At 37.2% G+C, this 20,409-nt stretch overlaps 1 protein-coding gene across 1 annotated transcript in view; it reads right to left on the reverse strand.

The window, feature by feature from the left end:
- TRANK1 (tetratricopeptide repeat and ankyrin repeat containing 1) overlaps positions 1-20,409 on the reverse strand; it is a 151,287-nt gene that overhangs the window by 109,577 nt on the left and 21,301 nt on the right. Inside the window, exons 4-9 of the mRNA XM_063452044.1 lie at positions 17,069-17,206; positions 16,152-16,331; positions 13,303-13,467; positions 8,442-8,699; positions 7,005-7,181; positions 2,139-4,937 (exon numbers count right to left, since the gene is read on the reverse strand). Coding sequence (XP_063308114.1) covers positions 2,139-4,937; positions 7,005-7,181; positions 8,442-8,699; positions 13,303-13,467; positions 16,152-16,331; positions 17,069-17,206 — 3,717 coding nt within the window. The remainder of the gene's footprint in view (positions 1-2,138; positions 4,938-7,004; positions 7,182-8,441; positions 8,700-13,302; positions 13,468-16,151; positions 16,332-17,068; positions 17,207-20,409) is intronic.

Below are 20,409 nucleotides of genomic sequence, written 5' to 3' on the forward strand. Positions count from 1 at the left end.
GTGAACAATAGAACAAAACAAGCAAGTAAATTAGGTGGACAGCGCTAAGAATTATTATAATAAAATCATACATACACAGGTAGCAGTAGATTTCGCAATTGTGTGTCTTACTCTTAAAAAAAGGGAAATAAAAGTACAATGATAGTGCAGTATGTTATGAATAATATGGTTATAAAGATATATTCCAAAGGGGCACTCACGTTTTCCAGAGCTTATAAAGCTCTATTTTAGGAGCCTGGACGGAACAATCCCCGTCTAAGGATTTCTTTTTGCTGGTATCAGATTCCCAAGGTAGTGCGATTCATCATATGAAAAAAATAAGGATGTATACCAATGGTACAGTACGTATGTAAAAGTAGGATAAGTAAATAATATTTGGCCTACTTACATTTGCTAGAGCAATGACCTGCTCTAGTGTATGGAGCTTTAGGTGGAACAATCCCCACCTAGGGATATATGTAGATCAGGAACAGCAGAGTGATGGTGAGAGTATAAGGAGCTCAAGAATGACTGGGTATTAAAACAGAATCTTTATTAATAAACAGAATAAATAAAACTATTTAAAAGTGAACTATATAGTAAAAAGAAGTATAAATAAAACCAGTCCTTTGTAGGCAATCCTTAATCTCCACTTGACATGTTTCGCTTACAGCTTTCTCACTTTTGAGAAAGCTGTAAGCGAAACATGTCAAGTGGAGATTAAGGATTGCCTACAAAGGACTGGTTTTATTTATACTTCTTTTTACTATATAGTTCACTTTTAAATAGTTTTATTTATTCTGTTTATTAATAAAGATTCTGTTTTAATACCCAGTCATTCTTGAGCTCCTTATACTCTCACCATCACTCTGCTGTTCCTGATCTACATATATCCCTAGGTGGGGATTGTTCCACCTAAAGCTCCATACACTAGAGCAGGTCATTGCTCTAGCAAATGTAAGTAGGCCAAATATTATTTACTTATCCTACTTTTACATACGTACTGTACCATTGGTATACATCCTTATTTTTTTCATATGATGAATCGCACTACCTTGGGAATCTGATACCAGCAAAAAGAAATCCTTAGACGGGGATTGTTCCGTCCAGGCTCCTAAAATAGAGCTTTATAAGCTCTGGAAAACGTGAGTGCCCCTTTGGAATATATCTTTATAACCATATTATTCATAACATACTGCACTATCATTGTACTTTTATTTCCCTTTTTTTAAGAGTAAGACACACAATTGCGAAATCTGCTGCTACCTGTGTATGTATGATTTTATTATAATAATTCTTAGCGCTGTCCACCTAATTTACTTGCTTATAATAATATATACAATATAATTATATATTATATATATAATTTAATTATAAGTGTATTTTTATATTAATATATGTACATATTAATATAAAAATACACTTAGTATGACATATAGATGATATATAGACATTATATATATATATATATATATATATATATATATATATATATATACACACACACACACACACACACATATATAATTCTATTTTTTTATTAACATTAACATTTTTATTTTTTTATTTTACACTAGCAGGGAGACTGCCTGTCAGCACAGACAGTCCCCCTGCAGGCAGACACTAGGACACCTATTGTGACCATGTGAGCGATCACATGGCCCCCAGGGTCCTAATCCGCCGCGGGGAGACTGCATGGGCTGGAGGCAGTCTCCCCACACCAGGAGCACCGCCGCTCGCCGCCTGGGAAACGACGGCGATCGGGTAAGTACATCTGACAGTTCGAACGGTTCAGGACCGTCAGCGGTCGGCAGCGCAAAAATGCCGATGACGGTCCTGAACCGTCCTCGGTCCTGAAGAGGTTTACAGTACTGAATTATTTGGAAAGCTTGTTAAATCGGGGCCTTAAATCTCAATTAAATATTGGCCTCAATTTAATATTGTTGGATAAACTTTCCAAATGATTTACTATTTTTTTTTATATAAAACTTTAAAAATTATTTCTTATAAATTAATATTACAATATTTTAATATTGTTCATAAAATAATTTTAAATGTTTATCCAAAAATATCAAACCATCTGGAAAACGTATCCAACAATACTTAATTGAGGCCATTTGTCTAATTTGGATTCAAGCTTATAAAAAAAATATTCTTACCAGAATGTGATCTATAGTTTTGATGCAGTTGATATATACGTTTTGGTTTTCGAACAATGCAGTTTCTCTCCCGATTGGCACAATTCTTGCTTGCATAAAAGAATAAGGATCTCAAGTCACTAAATCGGAATGAAACTCCCTTCATTATGCTCTGGGCTGTGTCACCGGTGAGAAACATGGAATTTGGATCATTAATGCATCTCATGAGAAGAAAAAGTTCTGCTTGAGTAAAATCTTGAATCTCATCTCCATACAGCTCATGAAATGACCATGGGAGCTCTTCAAGGTTTGAAACTCTACAAGACAAATTGTACATCACATCCTCTTCATCAAAACAACCCCTTTTAGATTTTATTTGCTCATAAAGGCAAAAGAGACGATAGATTTCCTTCCTGTCTCCTTGAAAATTTGGAGCTCTTTTCTTCCCCAGTTTAATGTATTGCTCTTCTGTAAGTCTGCCCTGAGGACACTGCAGAGCTTCAAATGATCCTTTCAAAAATGACTTTATTTCTTTCCACACCAATGCTGCATTAAAGGGAAATTTTCCCTTTACCATCTTTGGCCAAAGATCATTGGTAAATACTTCAAATGTCACAAAAACACGTGGATCCTTTTCTTTCATTTCAAAAGGGGTTTCATCTTCATCATTTTCTAAGTCAGCATCAACCTCATCATCTTCTCTCAGCAAATCTGGAATATCCAATTCATCTGCTGTGGACCACCCAATGATGCTTCTTTTAAGACTTCCATCTTCATTCCTGGGAAAAAATGGATCCGGCATTGACGCATCTAGTAACAACAGAAACTGCTGAGAAGTAAGAAACAAAGGGAAATTTTCATCTTGGAGACTTTGCAACTTAAAAACATTAGGTTCAACTGGCTTGAAATGACTTGTTGCTTTTGTAGAATTGCTTAGTTCCATAAAACTCCTTTGTACCTCCTGACAAAGGACATGGTTTTTAGTGATAAATACTGGATGGTAGTGTTCCAAATGCTCAGATTCATTTTCACCATCACCTGAATCTAGAGAACAGACCTCTTCAGAAAGATCTTCTGCTTCTGGTGGGGCCTGCTCTTCGTCTGTGCTCTCAGATGTTTCGGTTTCAACAGTATCTTCATCATCTGTCTCATCTTGTTTAATATTTTCATTGTATTTTCTTCTCTGCCAGGTCTGCTTCACAAACCAAGGTTCACCAGTTAACTCAACCTTTTCCCAGTACGAGTGGAACTTCTTCCATAAACGATACATACAGCAAGTTGTTTTTCCTGTTCCACTTCTCCCAATTAAAATGATTGCTTCCATAGGCTTTGGATTAAGGTCAATCACAGCAAACTCCAATTCACCAACTCTGAAGGGATACTCAACTCTAGTATTCAAGTTATTCAATATATTAAGGGCCATGTCTGTGCTGAAGCTATGAAATTTCATAATATTAAATTCCATTTCAGCTGAACTTGCTGGGGGAAAATAATCTGGAATAAGATGATCATTGTTTGTTTCATCCTCAATGTCTTCCACAAAACATTTAGGAATGCGATTTTCTACATTTGAACATTGCCGAGTTTTGGTGATTCGTTTCAGTTTTTTCCTCAGTATACACATTAAGCCTCTGTTGTAAGCGCTACAAATGTTTTCAATTGCATGATTAAGTTTGCAGTGATCAAGAACAATGTCCCATATACGAATTATTTCAGTGTAAACTCTTCCAGTTTTTTCAGAGGCAAAATGAGATGACACTGATTCCATTATATTTTCTGGTTCCTCACTGCAACGTGGAGAAAAATCAATTGCAAGCTCCCACAGCATCCTGGCTCCTTTGTCCAATTTAACTTCATAGAGCTTTATATCACTTTTGGAGCATTTCAGCTGTTTATGCAGACTTCGTGTCCATTCTCCATTTCCAAGTTTCTGAATCGAAAGTATTATTTTATTTTTCATGTGCTGTGGTACAGATTTACTGCCTAGTTTTTTTAAGGCTTCAGGGGCACATTCAATTTCCCAAGTCATATTATTGAAGTCAATCTTTGTAAGATCTATTTCTGCTTCCTGTAATTCCATTTCTTCATTGTTATTGCAAAGTAAAGGTAAACCATTGCCAGAACACATTGCATCATCAGTCACTGTATTTTGATCTTCACTGTGGTTATTTGCCACTGCAACACTGTTGGGGTAGGACACAAGTAACCCACCACTCTTCTCTTTATTTGCAATCATCTCTGAACTTGAAGATTTCGGCTCAGTTGGCACCATGCTCAGCATCAGGCTTTTTATGACATCTCTGACCTCTTGAACAATTTTTTCTCTTAAAGTCATTGGCTGTTTGACAAGTATATTGTGTTCTATTTCAGAAGAAGGCTCGCCTGAAGCCTGTTCACACGAGTCCGTTTTGACTGAGGTTTTATCATGCTTTGTTTTAAATGATAATGGAATAAAACCAGGTGACTTTGTTTGCGGTCTAGCAGCTACTACTCCATTTGATGAGTTGAGAGTTTTTGAAGAAACAGAGGATTTACGTTTATATATCATTTTAGCTTCATTCCAAGCAGTCAAGCGTGGATCAGTATTTTTTATCCTGTACCTTGCATCCTTTCCTTGCTTATTTGGTATTGTTAATTTGATGTCAAATTTTGCGAGCAAGTCAATTACTTTACGGCATTGTTTTTGATTGTTACATCTAAAAAGCAAGTGCATCAAGGTGTCCCCATTGCTGTCCTGCTTGTTAGGATCTAAGTACATATACTTTGATGGTTGAGAAGAGTACAAGTCAAGAAGATATGCTAGCATTAAAACTCCATCATCTAAAAAAAATAATAAAAAAAATACTGCATTAAGTAAGTAAAATGTGTAAAAATACTATTAAGACAGAACATTTAGATTGCCTGACAATACACGTAATCCTAAGCAGAAGACTATGCTGCATACAGACTGTTTCACCTGATTCCAGTGTAGAAGAACAGGGAAGAGACTAGCTGTGTGAGACACTGTAAGTTACATGCAGGGAGGTCTGATTAAGAAGTGGACTTCTTTCAACTATATCATTTATAATTTATGCATATGCCATTGCAGTCCAGAGATTGCATGGGAGGAGAGGGAAAATAAATAAATGCCTCAGCCTCATGAGCACATAGATTCTCAAAAAAGCTTCAGTCACTAAGGGGTTAACACATGCGGTGTCTTCGCCTGTGTGACTTGCGTAAGCAATGGCATTATGAAGTGCTTGTGACACAAAGTACTTAAAGTGCCCAAAATTCCTAGCTTGGATATTTATTCTGCCATACCCAGTTAAGAGAACATTTTGGGCACCATAGCCACTTCATCTTAATGTGGTCTTAGTGTCTGAAGCTATCTGGGGCTGTCTTAGAGATAAATTGTTTTTGAATGGTTTAACACAGAAGTTGTGTCCTCACCTCATATACCGGGCTGCTGCTTCTCCTTTTGGGCCGGGCAGTGATAAGCTGAATGCGTTAGCTTACTCTCTAAGCCGATCACTGAACTTTCATTACACGTATGTAATTTTTGCTGCAACGGTCAGACACTCACAGGCTGACGCTCTCCCCTTTCACTGCTGCACCTTTACTATTCACTTATGAGCATAAGAGGAGAGGCAGAAGACCAGTGCTTGGAGAAACGTTTTTGTCTTAAAATTAATTGAAATCAGTTTAACACTAGAAGGTAAGACTATAAAATAAGGCACTAGGGGACTCCGAGCATCACACACACACTTTATTGACAAAGTAATTATGGTAGTCAGAGTGCTCCTATATAAAGCAGAATTCTACAATCCATGTGTGCAGTGACTTTCAGGCTCTACAAATTAACACAAAACAAGGACTGGGAACACATAAGATCCAGGGCAGATTTATTGGACAAAAACAGGCAACATTTCGACTGTGTATGAGCCTTTGTGAAGCTAATGACAAAGTGAACACAAACAGTATTTATAGCTTTAATACTTATCTGAAATTACATATGCAAAATCCAAAGTCACATAGTGATAACATCATTCTACAAAATAAACTATTACCATGAAAACAATAATAATATTATAAAAAAAAAAAAAAACCATACAATAACAAATTCCATAGGAATATTTATATTTATTAAATAATGGGAAAAGGGTGGGGTGGGGGGGAGAGAGGGAAGGGGGGCAGGGAGGAAAATAGTGGACACACATTGATGATGCCATCCCATTTCTATTAATCAAAGGGGAGCTGTGATTAAATAAAGAACACCAAAATAAGAAAAATAATAATAATAAAAATAATATCAAAAACAATAAAGGTGTGGTCAAAAAAATATTATTTGTTTACTAAATATGTCCCGGAACCTATACTTGCGCTAATTGCTTGTTTTAAGAGTAGTCCTTTAACCCCTTAAGGACACATGACGTGTGTGACACGTCATGATTCCCTTTTATTCCAGAAGTTTGGTCCTTAAGGGGTTAATCGTCTGCTATTATTTATTTTTATTTTTTTTAAGGCAGCTGAGTAAATCCCTCAAAAGTGTAGTGTGTAAACTGTTTTTATGAATCAGAACACCTGCAAAAGATAGGTGTGCTACTGCAGCATTCTGCATTCTGCCTGGATTGAATGTAGCATGCAAAGACTGTAAGTTAGCAAGAGAATAAAATGGGTGGATATGACATTCAGAAGCTCTGCTGCATTACCCCATTGGCTATTTTTTTATTTTTTTTAAGCTGTGTGTGTCAATGCTGTGTTAGGAGTTGAATTAAAAAATGTTTTTTAAAAAAAAACGTTTAAGGCCACAAATGCAGCTGTATAGTTGATATTGTGTATTAGGCAAGTATTGCAGCAACAAACTGGAATCAGAAGGAAAAAACAAAACACATATATTTTAATGGTTACCTTTATTTTTTAAGGCAATCGAAACTGCCACATGTAGCGGGGTGTCTCCAACTTCCATTGACAAGCTATGCGGATTCCCACCTTTACTCAGCAACAAAAATGCCAACGCATAATCGTTTTTCTTTAAACATACGTGAATTGGAGACTCACAGGCAGCCTTTATCCCATTTGAAGAAACTGAACAGAGAGAGTACAAATTCCAATGAATAAAGAAATAAATATTTTTTATATTTAAAATGTTGCTATGCTGTAAAAGCTTTTCTTTCACAATACATCAATATTTATTTTACCCCTTGATGGAAGTTGACACCCCTCACCCAATAATAACACCTTTACCTCAGAAATTAACTGAACTAGCTTAAAAGCTCAAAGATATTTTCCTTGGCTAAATATTTTTTATTATTATTGAAGAATGCATGTTCTTTGTATATTAATAGACATAATACATTTGGAACAGTGAACATGAAAGGCCCTGATGAGTCCACCAAATAAGCTGGATCTCCTGGACTGGGGCCCAAATGAAGGGATCACTATAGCAGTCAATGCAATTAACAAATAAGGTCCAGGGGATTGTGCGGACTATGCTGATGCCAGGTGACACTAAGGTGTGTGGCATGGTTAGATTGGTTAGATTGTAGAAAAATACTAGGACATTGCCGATGGAGAGAATGGACCATCTGCACAAACAGTGGAAGGCATTTATCAAATAAATGAGAATTCAAAGTGAGTTTAAAATTTAGGGTGTAAATACATGAACTGAAAGTGTAGTGGACTTACATAAATGTATACAGTCTGGCTATTTTAACCTTAAATTTTAGTGAATAAATCTGGGACTGTTTTGACAAGTGATGGTTACATTTAGTCATTGTTTTATATTTATTAAAGGATTCTAAAAGTGGTCTAAAAATTTATGTTTTCTTTATGGTAATTTCTGCCAGCTTTCGTGGGAATTTCTATTCCCGAAGACTGTCACATTTAGATTTGTGGAAAATTTAGAAGTGAAACAGAACATTTTTTCTGTCTCAAAATGTGGTGGAAAAATTGTGCCGCTGGAAAAAAAGGCATTTATTAAAAAATGACAAATGGGGCTCAAAAAAATAAAGATAGAAATCGATGAAAACGGAATCAATAGAATTTTTATGAAAAGTAACACTTTGATAAACCTCCCCAATGTGCATACTCAATTATCTTGATAGCTTTGATTAAAAAAAAAAAAAAATGATATCTGATGAAATCAAATTATAATTGATATGCTTTGCAAAAATCTATCCCTAGCTTTATTTATATATTTAATAAATGTGGCAAAACAATCTACTATTTACTGTGCCAGAAACAACAACTATACATTCTTTTTATTGAAGGTCTTAAACACATTGATTTACAGAGTGAATTGACTATCTAGACGATAAAAAAGGAAACAATTGATTTTTTGTATACCTCCTTGATCCAAAAGCAATGTCACTAAAGGCAGCCGAAATGTCATTGTGGGTTCCATGTTGTTTAGAACAGTGCCAATGTCAATATTCAGTTGAGGGTATCTTGTAAACAATCCTTGATTTCCAATTGTAGTATCTCCACTGACATTCCTAGTCATTAGAAGCAGTAAGTCCTGCCATTTTTTCTCCAGTACTAAGTGCTCTATAATTCTTTGAACAAAGGACGCTGGGATATCACAAGTAAATTCGGATGGGATTTCTAAAATAAATGGATGGAATATATGAATTTATGAAAAAATGGTGCCAGTCTATTTACAGTACACTATATACATTTCAATTGATTGAAGCAGTTATGATGCCTGGAGTCCTTGGGTGCCAGGAAATGCATGATTGTTAAATGGTTTACTCACGTACGGAGCAGTCCTTAGCAGCCTGCAGCCAGGATACCAATAATTAAATATCAGAGGACTTGGAAACATTTTTACAGTCTGGCTATTTTAACCTCAAATGTGAAGTTCACTTTGACCTTTCACTTTAGTGAATAAGCCTAAGAGTGTTCTGACAAGTGACGTTACATTTAGTCTTCGTCGTTGTTTCACATTTACCGGTACTCAAGTGTTCGAAAAATGATCTAAAAATCTGTGTTTCCTTTATAGGAAATTCTGCCAGCCTTTGTGGAAATTTCCATTCCCAAAGACTGCTAAATTTAGAGTTATGGAAACATTAGAACCTATGCTCTTCTCTATGCCATACCAACAGTATATGGCAGTGATATGCTGAGAATGTGAGCTGAACACTTTCAGTCAATCACTTCCCCAATTACTGGTATGAATTGGAATGGTATGAGGCAGAAATATAGTGGTTATGGTGCCTGCAGTGTTCCTTTAATATGAACCAAAATGTGAGAATGACAAAGTTAAGGAAATGATAGATTATCTACATATTATGCTCAATACACATAAATGTGTGTCAAAAGTCTAAAGATACTTTTCTGTTTTAAAAATATTTATATTTCAGAACCCAGCAAGCCCCTTAGACCACTGGTATAAAAATGCATCCAGTCATAAACCGTTTGCATTATCATTATTATTACCGCAGCCTTTTTGATGAGCTACATGCAGTGCTGGAAGTCAGCGCGGCATGTATCTGCTTAAATAGGCATTTAAATGCCTATATCTAGATTGTGGTGTAAGCAGGGTTAAATCCCTGCTCACACCAGGAAACCCAGGTATCATTAGAAACCTGGGTCTCCGCTCTGTCAGCTGGGGTCATTTTTAATGCAGAGCTCAAAGTGAGATTTGCATGCAGCTGTTTAAATCCCCATAGAGCACAATAAATCCCCATAGAGCACAATGCAGTATGAGCAAGGTTAAATCCCTGCTCACACTAGGAAACCCAGGTATCATTAGAAACCTGGGGGTCCCCTCTGTCAGCTGGGCCATGTTTTACTGGCCCCAGGCTTTTTAATTAGCTGCATGCAGAGCTCAAGGTGAGGTAGGCAAGCAGCTCTTTTAATGGGGATTTAAATCCCCATAGACAGCAATGTAGTGTGAGCAGGGTTAAATACCTGCTCACACTGGGAAACCCAGGTATCATTAGAAACCTGGGGGGATCCCTCTGTCAGATGGGGCCATTTTTAGTGGCCCCAGACTTTTTGATGAGCTGCATGCAGTGCTGAAAGTCAGCACTGCATGTAGCCATTTAAAGCCACAAAGAACACTGCAGCTGAGCGATCAAGCTTAGCTACAGTCATTCTCTCAAGTGATCTGGTGCTTGGGAGACCCTGGGGGGTCACCCTCTATGCCCCAATGCCATTCTGATCAGTGCTGGGCATTTTCAGTTGCCCAGCACAGATCGCATTGCATTGGGCTAATGTCTTCAATGTAAGAGATGTGAGACTGCAATACTGAAAATAGCCAGTAGATGGCAGCAACACACCACTGTCTATTTTAGATTAAAACCCCTTTACTAATATCAGTACTGATATTAGTAGAGGGAAACCTTTGGGATTAAGATTAAATTAAGGATTAGAATGAAGGATTATTATTTAGTTTAGACTAAGTACTAGATTTATTACCAGGTTTATTATTGGGTTTATTATTAAGTTTATGTTTAAGATTAGATTTATAATTAATTGTAGTATTGGGATTAGGATTCAGATTATGGTTCAGATTAGGATTAGGGTCAGCACGGGCATCCCTTGCTGAATATAGAGAGGGAATTGCTCTGTTGACACCAGCAGGGGGAATCATTTTAACACTATTGCTAAAGGTAGGATTGAGATTAGGATTAAGGTTATAAGTAAGGTTACACATGGGATTACGTTCTGGGTTAGGATTGTGGCTTATTATTAGACTGAGGGTTAGATTTGGGTTTAGGATTTGGTTTAGAATTAGGGCTTGGTTTAGGATTAGGGATTTAGATTGGGTTTAAGATTAAGATCGCTACTTTCCAAAGATATACATATGGGGTATATTTGTACTGAGAAGATGTTGCTGAGTACAGCTAAGATAATTTTATGACAGTGGGACACACGAGATTTAAAAAATAAGCATCAAAAATACTATGTGTATGTAAAAATGTTAAAATAAAAATTAATACCACAAACTTTGAAACAAAATGGTAACAAAATGTCACTTCAATAAAGCTTATAATATTTTATGTGAGAGTCCCAAAGGTGTCCACTTTTGTAAATGGTAGCGTAATTTAAATATATGAGCGACTAAAATGCCCCAAAATGAAACAAATACCCATTGTCAATTTGCCATTTTTAAAAAAAAACTGTACTGGGCCGGGTATGATTTTAGCTCTGTATATTTTCACAAAAACCTGGCTAAGGTATACAAAGGGGGTCATTTTGTACTCAGGAAATATAGCTGAGAATAATTCAGTGATTTAATTTACAGTAGCATATATCAAGTTTCCAAAATTAACCACTAAAATAAAAATGCAAAAATAAAACAATTTGATAACATTTGAAAGAAACTGATGCTGACATAACTGTGTAATTTTAACTGTCAAACTGCTATAATGCCCAAAAATGTGATATAGACACATCAAATCCATTTATCAAAATTCTCATTGTAAAAACTGTAATGGTCAGGATTCTTTTAAGGCACTGTAGCTTCACACGATAGTGTCAAAGACATACATTGGGGGTATTGTTTTATTCAGAAGAGTTTGCCGAGCATAATTATGGGGTTTTGATCACATTGGCACATACCAGACTTGAAAAATGACCCCAAAATATTTAACGTGTATGTAAAAAATGGAAAAAAAAATATTTTACCACAAAGTTTGACATAAACTGGTGAAAAAATGGCATCACGTTAAGGCACAGTATACACCATATGTGATACACTGTAGTGTCTACTTTCACCAATAGTAGGTCCTTGAGGGATAAATTCAACAGTTAACCTGCTACAATGCCCCAAAATGAGACTTGCCCCCATCAAATTCATCTATCAAAATTATCACTGTGAAAACTGAAATGGTCAGGTCTCTTTTATGATACTGTAACTTCACAGTATTGGGGGTATCATTTTACTCAGTTGATATGGCTGAAAACAATATGGGGTTTTCTACAGCAGTAGTATATATCAGCTTTATGAAATACACATTAAAAATCCTTGTTTTATGTGTGTATGTTAGAAATCTGAAAAAAACACAATTTTACTACACAATTTAGCAGAGATTGGCGGTGAAATGGCTATGTAAAAAGTGTCAGAATACCCTTTGGTAAATAGCCTGTGATGTGTGCTTTATATAAATATATACTTTTGTGTGGCAATTTTGCTTTCTGTGATGGCTATTAATCTTACAAGACAAACATGCCAAATTCTAAAATAGCTCCACATTAAAAAAAGTTTTTACTCCTTGTATTTTGTGAGCTGTAACTTTCAAAATAAGCTGAAATCCTAGATTTATGTACTCTGAAAATCAGAACAACTAATTGAATATTTTTTAAATTACTTTCCTTAAGCTGCACTTATTATACACACACGATAGTATTGCCTACACTGTGGGGAAAAAAATGAATATGTATATGTCACATCAGATTAAAGCCCTTTTTGTCCTTTAAAAAAAACCCGATATATAACATGTGTTGGTGCAATAAATAAGAAAAATGCAAACGGAGTTTGAACACAAACTGCAAAAAAATGCAAAAAAATGCTTGTGTCCTTAAGGGTAAGTCCAGTTTTTGAAGCTGCATCCTTAAGGGGTTAATCACAAATTAAAGGGACACTATAGGCACCCAGACCACTTCATACACCTGGTGGCCCTTAGTCATGCAATGTAAAACATTGTAGTTTTTGACGTTGCGTTGCAATGTTTACATTCCAGTACTAAAACTGCCTCTAGTGGCTGTCAACTAGTCAGCCCCTGGAGGCGCTACTGGGAGTTTAACGGTCCCATGAATTACGCTGGACGTCCACGAGCTGTGCACGAGGACATGCAGCGTAGGTGAAATCCCCATAGGAAAGCGATGATTGCAATGCTTACACCACACATGCGCATGAGGCCACCTGTCAGATGACATTGGGTGATTAAAGTTTTTTTTTGTTTTTTTTTTAACCCTTTACATGCAGGGGTGGACACTGGGGAGGGGCGACCACAAGGCACTAAACTGTTAGGAATACTGATTTGTATTACTAATACTATAGAATCCCTTTAATGAATAATAATGATAGTCAACAGAGGACTGGTGCACAGGATTACGGTTTCCTAAATCAATGGATTTAAAGTAATTTGCACTCCTAAAAGTGCAGGAATTAGGGAAATCTGTGACAATGGGAAGATCTATAAAGTCTGGAACACATTCAAAAAATTACCCAACTAAAAAAACTACTGCTTAACTTTACCTTTCATTTTTGAAAGAACATCCAGAAAAGATTTAACTTTCTTGTGTTTAAAGAATTTGTTAATTCGGTCCGACTGGGTTTTATTTTTACAGAAATCTGTGAACTGTTCCAAAGCACTAGCAAAATCTGCTGAATCATTTTCAATTAAGTGAGGTTTACAGGCTTCTACAAATAAAAAAATATATATTTAGAGATTCTAGATATATACAGAATATATAGCATTTAATTCAGGCCTCATAGTTTTAGATTGTTTTAAATTACATAATATACATTTTTTTTGTTGAATTATATGCCACAGCAGCTAGTATGCCAGTGCATGAATGAGAAAAGAAACTCCAACAAACACAACTTTGAATTTTTAACATTTCATTCATGAATCAGTGAGATACTGTAGTATGTGGCTAGAAAGTGCTGGTCTGTTTTTAAAGAAAGCACCTTGTTTTTCTGAAAAATACAAACCTCATACATCACTTTCATATTAAAGGAGCTCTTCAAACCCCTAAAGCACTTTAGCTTGATAAGTGCTTTATGTGTGAAGACCGTGTCCTCTTTTTTAATTTATAAAAGGTGCAGATTTCAATAGACATTGACACTTTTATGAATTAACGGTCAGACAACCAGTCCTGTTACGGACTGGTAGCTTAGCTCAGTGAGAAAATCAAGAGTTAAACAATTGCCCAGAGCACTTGCATTGCAAAGACTTCGCAATAGCTGGATAGGAAGCCTGTGATTGGACAGCCATAAAAAGCCTGGGCACAGTAAAAAGAGGAGCACTTGTAAAGGCTGCAGACAAGAGATCTGTAGCTTTTGTAAGCGGTTTCTAGATATACTCTCAATGAAAATAAAATGCATAATTACATTTTCTCTGAGGGTATATCTATTAAATAGTGATTTTTATTGGTATTTGGTCAGTGGAGTGTCCCTTTAACTGCACCCTGCATTCTCCCACTTACACAAATGTGGCGGTATACCCACGATTAGTTGGGTTACTATTGCCTAGGCTGTTCCGTCCTGTAGTGTTTAAGCTCTAGTGTGATTAGCTCTCTTGAGAAGTGTGTAGCAATCTCACCAAACACTAGTCAAGACAAGGGTCATTTATACTCAGACCCCCAGCATGGGGTCTCCATTTAGTACAATATACAAACCTGCCAATGCGCCTCTGTGTCTGTGAGATAATAGGTCAACTTGATGGTAAACTAATTATCTCCCAGACACAGAATACTGCAATACATAAAATATCAAAATACATATTATATAGCCGTGCTCCCCCACGTGTCATACATCCAGCAAAGGTCTCTCTGGAGTGCCCATTCTGTCCAATGAGCGCCCAGATCTAATATGGCTGGCCCGAATTGGGTGGAAGTCAAAGGTTCAGCGGGACACGGCTAGCCTCCAGAGTACTTGGTAGAGTTTCCTGGTCACCTAAAACCAATTCTTTTAGTGGGTACATGGAGCTACCCCAAGTTCTTGGTATAATTTGAGGCCTTTCCAGCCCCTCTGCTAACCCTACAAAAAGCTCAGATTAATGGTTCTGGGACAGAGAGCAATCTGGGAAAAGTTTTAGCGGATTGCAGTGACTCTGCGATCCACTTTAGAGTTTCATGATGTGTAGGGTTGCTCTCAGTCAGGAGCGCCGTGTCTCAGCGGCTGAGAGACACGGGTTGGAAGGCTAGTCCATAGTGTTTATAGTATTTTGAGAGAAGGTTGTGGTTTGGGGAGACATGTACCCGGCTTACATCTATAGTCTACATCTATAGTTTTTCATGTATCCCAGGAACCACTATTGCAATGTTTTCCATGAAAGGGATTTGTGACATCTTCTATTAACCAGCACAATTAGTTTCAATGCCATGCATTTATTTCATGAATATATGGTTTGTACTGCTGCATGCAATTCAGCATTTGAAAGAAAGTAGAGAGCCAGCCTATCTGTGCAGTGGTTTATGAGTGCTGCCAATAAGACAACAAAACTTGGCTGAGAAAGCTCATCTACACTAAATGGAGCAGATTTTAAGGAACAACATAGCCAACCAGACCACTTCATCTCATTGAAGTGGTCTGGGTGCAGTCCCAATCCCACTTAGTCCTGCATGAGAAAAAGCAATAATTACATTGTAGGACTAAGACTGCCTCTAGTGCCTGTCAGACAGCCAATAGAGGCGCTAACTGGTTGCCAGCGGACCTTTGGTGCCCTATATGATGCTGAACGTCCTCAGGCTCTGCATGAAGACATCCTGGACACTGAAATTCATGCGCTCTCGGCACATTAGTCCGCGGATGACGGAGGAGAAGACAGAGCACTGACCCAGCGCTGAGGGACACCGGAGCTGGAATCGGGTAAATGACAAAAGTTTTTTTTTTTTTTAACCCTTAACATGCCCAGGGGTGGGGGAATGGTGGCACGAGGAAGAAGATTTGTATTCCTAACACTATCGAATCCCTTTAAACAAGAAACATTTCAATGTATCCAATTAGGTACATTTCTAATTCAGGGTTGACCCAAGCCTGTTGTGTACATACATATAATTAAGTAAACTGATACACAAAAAAACTGTCCCATGACCTGCATTAAAAGAAAATTAACAAAAAAGACACAATCACGCACATAAGAAACCCCATAGTAATGCACCAGCAATGTTGTTCTTTCTCCATTTAGATTGGCATTGCTTACCTCATTCAACCAAGAAAAGATGGATTTAAGACATTTTAAGGACATAAATGTGGTTAGTCCTCAAACAAAACTGGTAAGTTTAAATGTCAATGACGTTGTTGGTAAATTTCTACTGGATATGAATATGTTGCCTTCTCAAAATTATAAAAATTTGAGCAATCTCTGTTATAATAGGTACCTGATTGTTCAGCAGACAGAGATCTTGAAAGGCTCTGATTTTCTAAATGTTTTTTTATTAATTCTTCTGCTTTAAAGTTTTTGTTTTTCTTCAAAATAGCAGATACTTTCTTCCCTTCATTATTGGCTATACGAGAATCACAGCCATAGTCCAAGAGCATCTTTATATCTTGTGCTTGACCTACATAAAATAGAAAGCATTTTTTTTTCCACTTGCAGCACAAATTTTTTTTATTCATCCAACACTCTACACTAGACTAGAAACACTTGACATACAATGTGTGTTATCACAGTGCTGGTTTTCACAATCCACTGCATTACCACATTGAGATTCTAAACTGCACGATCACTATGACAGGCATTAACAGAGAAGAGAATTTAAGGTTTTTAGAATTTTAGATTTTTGAAATGTTCACTATTAAGGCCGAGTGGATATTGGAACCATTTGACTAGCTATCTCCTGATCTATTAGTCTAGCCTCGACTAATTCAGGAGGGGTTTTTTTTCTCTCTACTCTGACCCATATCAGTATCGTTTGAGTTATTTGTGATCTTTCTGAAGCCCCCCAAAAAACATTGAAGTGCATGTAATACTTTACGGTTGCAGTAGAACTGGACCTTGTGTCAAACACTGCATAATTACTACATTGACAGGAGTTAATCTCACGTCTTCTAATTCCTCTTGGAAAATTGGAGGAATAACCACAGTTCGATTATAATTTTACAAACTGAGCAAACAGGGTCTTACACTGGTAATTACTCTAATTTGCAGACAACACCACTCATTAATAAATGTATCAAGATGCTAAAATAAAGCTAACAGATGTATGATAAAATGAATGATAAAATAAACGTCTTAAATCAAAGTTGCAAGAATAGAGCTGATTTCCAATATGTCTTGCATATTTTTGATACTTACGATTTAGCGTGTAGCTCAGAAACACACGAGAAGATGCTACTATGTGTAAAAGCGTGTGGCCATTTTCATCTTTTTGATTGATATTATCCTTGAATTCAGGCTTCTTTTCCAATATGAGCTTAAAAAGGTTGTTATGGTCTGCATAGAAAAGAAATAAAAAAAAAAAAGGATATATACTTTACAAACTTGTAGTTTAAAGGAAGTTTGGGGCATTAAAGCAAATGTTATCTTCTGGGGTCTTTAAATTTCCCGAACATAGATTTGAGGGATTCCCTGCTCTGGTACGTTCGTCTATGTTCGGGGAAGTTTTCTAAAACTTACGCACCAGAGCATGGAATCCCCATGACGGCTCGCACTAACGCTTGGTCGTAAGTGCGAGCCGTGATAAAACAGGTAGGTCGCTAAATGAGGACCACCTGTATATGTATAATATCTTTATTTTATTATTTTTTTTTAGCAGCCTGGGGGACTGCCTGACAGCTCAGACAGTCCCCCTGCTGGCAGCTCCTAGAGTTCTATTGCGGTGATGTGATCATGGTGATCACATGGCCATGGAGGACCGGAGCTGTTGTAGGGGGACTGCTGGGGTCTCTGGCAGTCCTCCTCGACCGTGATCGCCGCAGATCGTCTGTCCAGGGATCCTACTTGTCGCAGACGTCCTTAACGACCGTTTTGTTGTCGGACGTACCTGCTTTGTCCTCGGTCGTTAAGGGGAAATTTTATATATATATAACATTTATTCTAAGTATTTTTATATAAATAAAAATATATTTATATCAAAATGCAGTGAGAATAAATAAAATTACATTTAAATACATATTTATTTTATTATTTTAATTATTTGTCATAAATATATAAATATATATACATAATAAAGTTCTATATATATATACACACACGTGTGTAATTTTACTGTGTATTTTTATATTAATATAACTTTATATATACACACACACACACACACACACACACACGTGTGTGTATATATACATATATATCTCTTCTATATAGCGTTATGACATTATATATATATATATACACACACACGTATTTTATATGTATTAAGGCCGTTTGGCCTGTATTTGTGGGAGGGGCTTAAATTAATTCACTCCCCTATATAAGGGACACCCCTTACCTGACTCATATCACTTGAGGTCAGCATCAGAATGATTTCCACTTCCGGGTCATCCAGACGCCATTTTACCTGATTACTCCATGAGGTTTTCTAAGCAGAGCTGTGTCAGGAATCCAGCCACAGGCTTTTCCGGCCTACCACCTTCTTTCTTCAATCCATCACCGTGGATGGTGTCCAAGTGACTCACAAACCGTAAGTCGACCTACCCGTTACACCAGGCATCAGTCCCACGGCACCATGCACGGGTCAGGTCCTCACTTTACGGCTGCATTTTGTCTAAGTCTGTTCTAAAACCATTGCAAGTTCATGCATATCATTTGTTTAAACCCCCTACCGGCCATTCAGTGTACTACAGGCTTTTCAGACATTATTGCATTTCATGTACAAACCATCGAACCACTGCATTTTCGCCTACACACTGACCCCTACCGGTCATTCAGTGTACTACAGGCTTCTCAGACATTATTGCATTTCATGTAAAAACCAACCAACCACCGCATTTTTCACCTACACACTGACCCCTATCGGTAATTTGGTGTACTACAGGCATCTTAGATGTTTTTTGCATTTTCATGTACAAACCAATAAACCACTGCATTTTCACCTACACACTGACCCCTACCGTTTTTGGTATACTACAGGCTTCTTAGACATTATCACATTTCATGTACAAATCAACGAACCACTGCATTTGCGCCTACATACTGACCCCTACTGATCATTTGGTGTACTACATGCTTCTCAGACATTATCGCATTTCATGTACAAATCAACTAACCACTGCATTTGCGCCTACACACTGACCCCTACCGGTTATTCGGTGTACTACAGGCTTCTCAGACATTATTGCATTTCATGTACAAACCACTGCATTTTTCACTTACACACTGACCCCTATCAGCCATTTGGTGTACTACAGGCTTCTCAGACATTATTGCATTTCATGTACAAACTAACAAACCACTGCATTTTTCACCTACACACTGACCCCTATCAGTCATTCGGTGTACTACAGGCTTCTAGGACGTTTTTGCTTTTCATGTACAAAACAATAAACCACTGCATTTTCACCTACACACTGACCCCTACCAGTCATTCAGTGTACTACAGGCTTCTCAGACATTATTGCATTTCATGTACAAACCAACTAACCACGGCATTTTCGCCTACATGCTGACCCCTACCGGTCAATCGGTATACTACAGGCTTCTCAGACTTTCTTTCACTTCATAAGCAAACAAACTAACTACAGCATTTTCGCCTTTATACTGACTCCTATCTGTCAAACGGTAGGATTAACCCCTTTTATTCCAGAAGTTTGGTCCTTAAGGGGTTAAAGGGTATTTTAACATACAATCAGCATTTCTGACCCCTACTGGTCAACAGCAAAACTGTCTTCACACGTCATATACAATTTACCAGCCAATATAAATTACACATAAGATTGTTTTAAACATAACCATAAACCATAAATTAAACTCCAGCACGGGCTCAACTTCAGGTTTAATTCACAATAATTTACATTTCACATAAAGACCAACAGTGGTTCTATCAACACTGCCACCTACAGGTCTGTCAAGTACGTTGACAATTTTCATGGGGTTTTACAAACACCAAAACACTGACACCTATAGGTCAACAGACAAACAACATTTCACATACCAATCAGTATCCAACTACACTGCCACCTATAGGGCACTCGGCAGATCTCCAGTGCACTTGCATTTTGCAACACCATGTTCACTGACCCCTACCATTCAATAAGACATACAACAATTCACATAGCAAGCACTATATCAACATCTGGTATAAATACATATATTATTACACATTAGCAGACGCATCTGTATATACGTCACTGGTAATATAGTTCACATACATTTTTCACAGCACGCTGCTCACACAACAGACTTTCCCCTAGCAAGGGGACATACAACTTACAAGGTGGGGACAGACCACATTTTCACATGTACATACGGCACTTAATGGGTTAAGATTGATACATATTTAACCAGTATGGCTACGATGTTTAATATTTACACATCACGGCACTTTACTTTTCACATATACTGTACGTATTAAGATAAGCTTGGTCTATGCCACATTTCCTTATGCCATACGGTTTTATCCATTCAGGTTACAGTTACTACTAAAAACTTATATGGATTGTCAGGTTCAATACCATACTACAGGGTGCATACACCTG

The sequence above is a fragment of the Pelobates fuscus genome, chromosome 4, assembly GCF_036172605.1.
Source record: "Pelobates fuscus isolate aPelFus1 chromosome 4, aPelFus1.pri, whole genome shotgun sequence".
Lineage (NCBI taxonomy): Eukaryota > Metazoa > Chordata > Amphibia > Anura > Pelobatidae > Pelobates > Pelobates fuscus.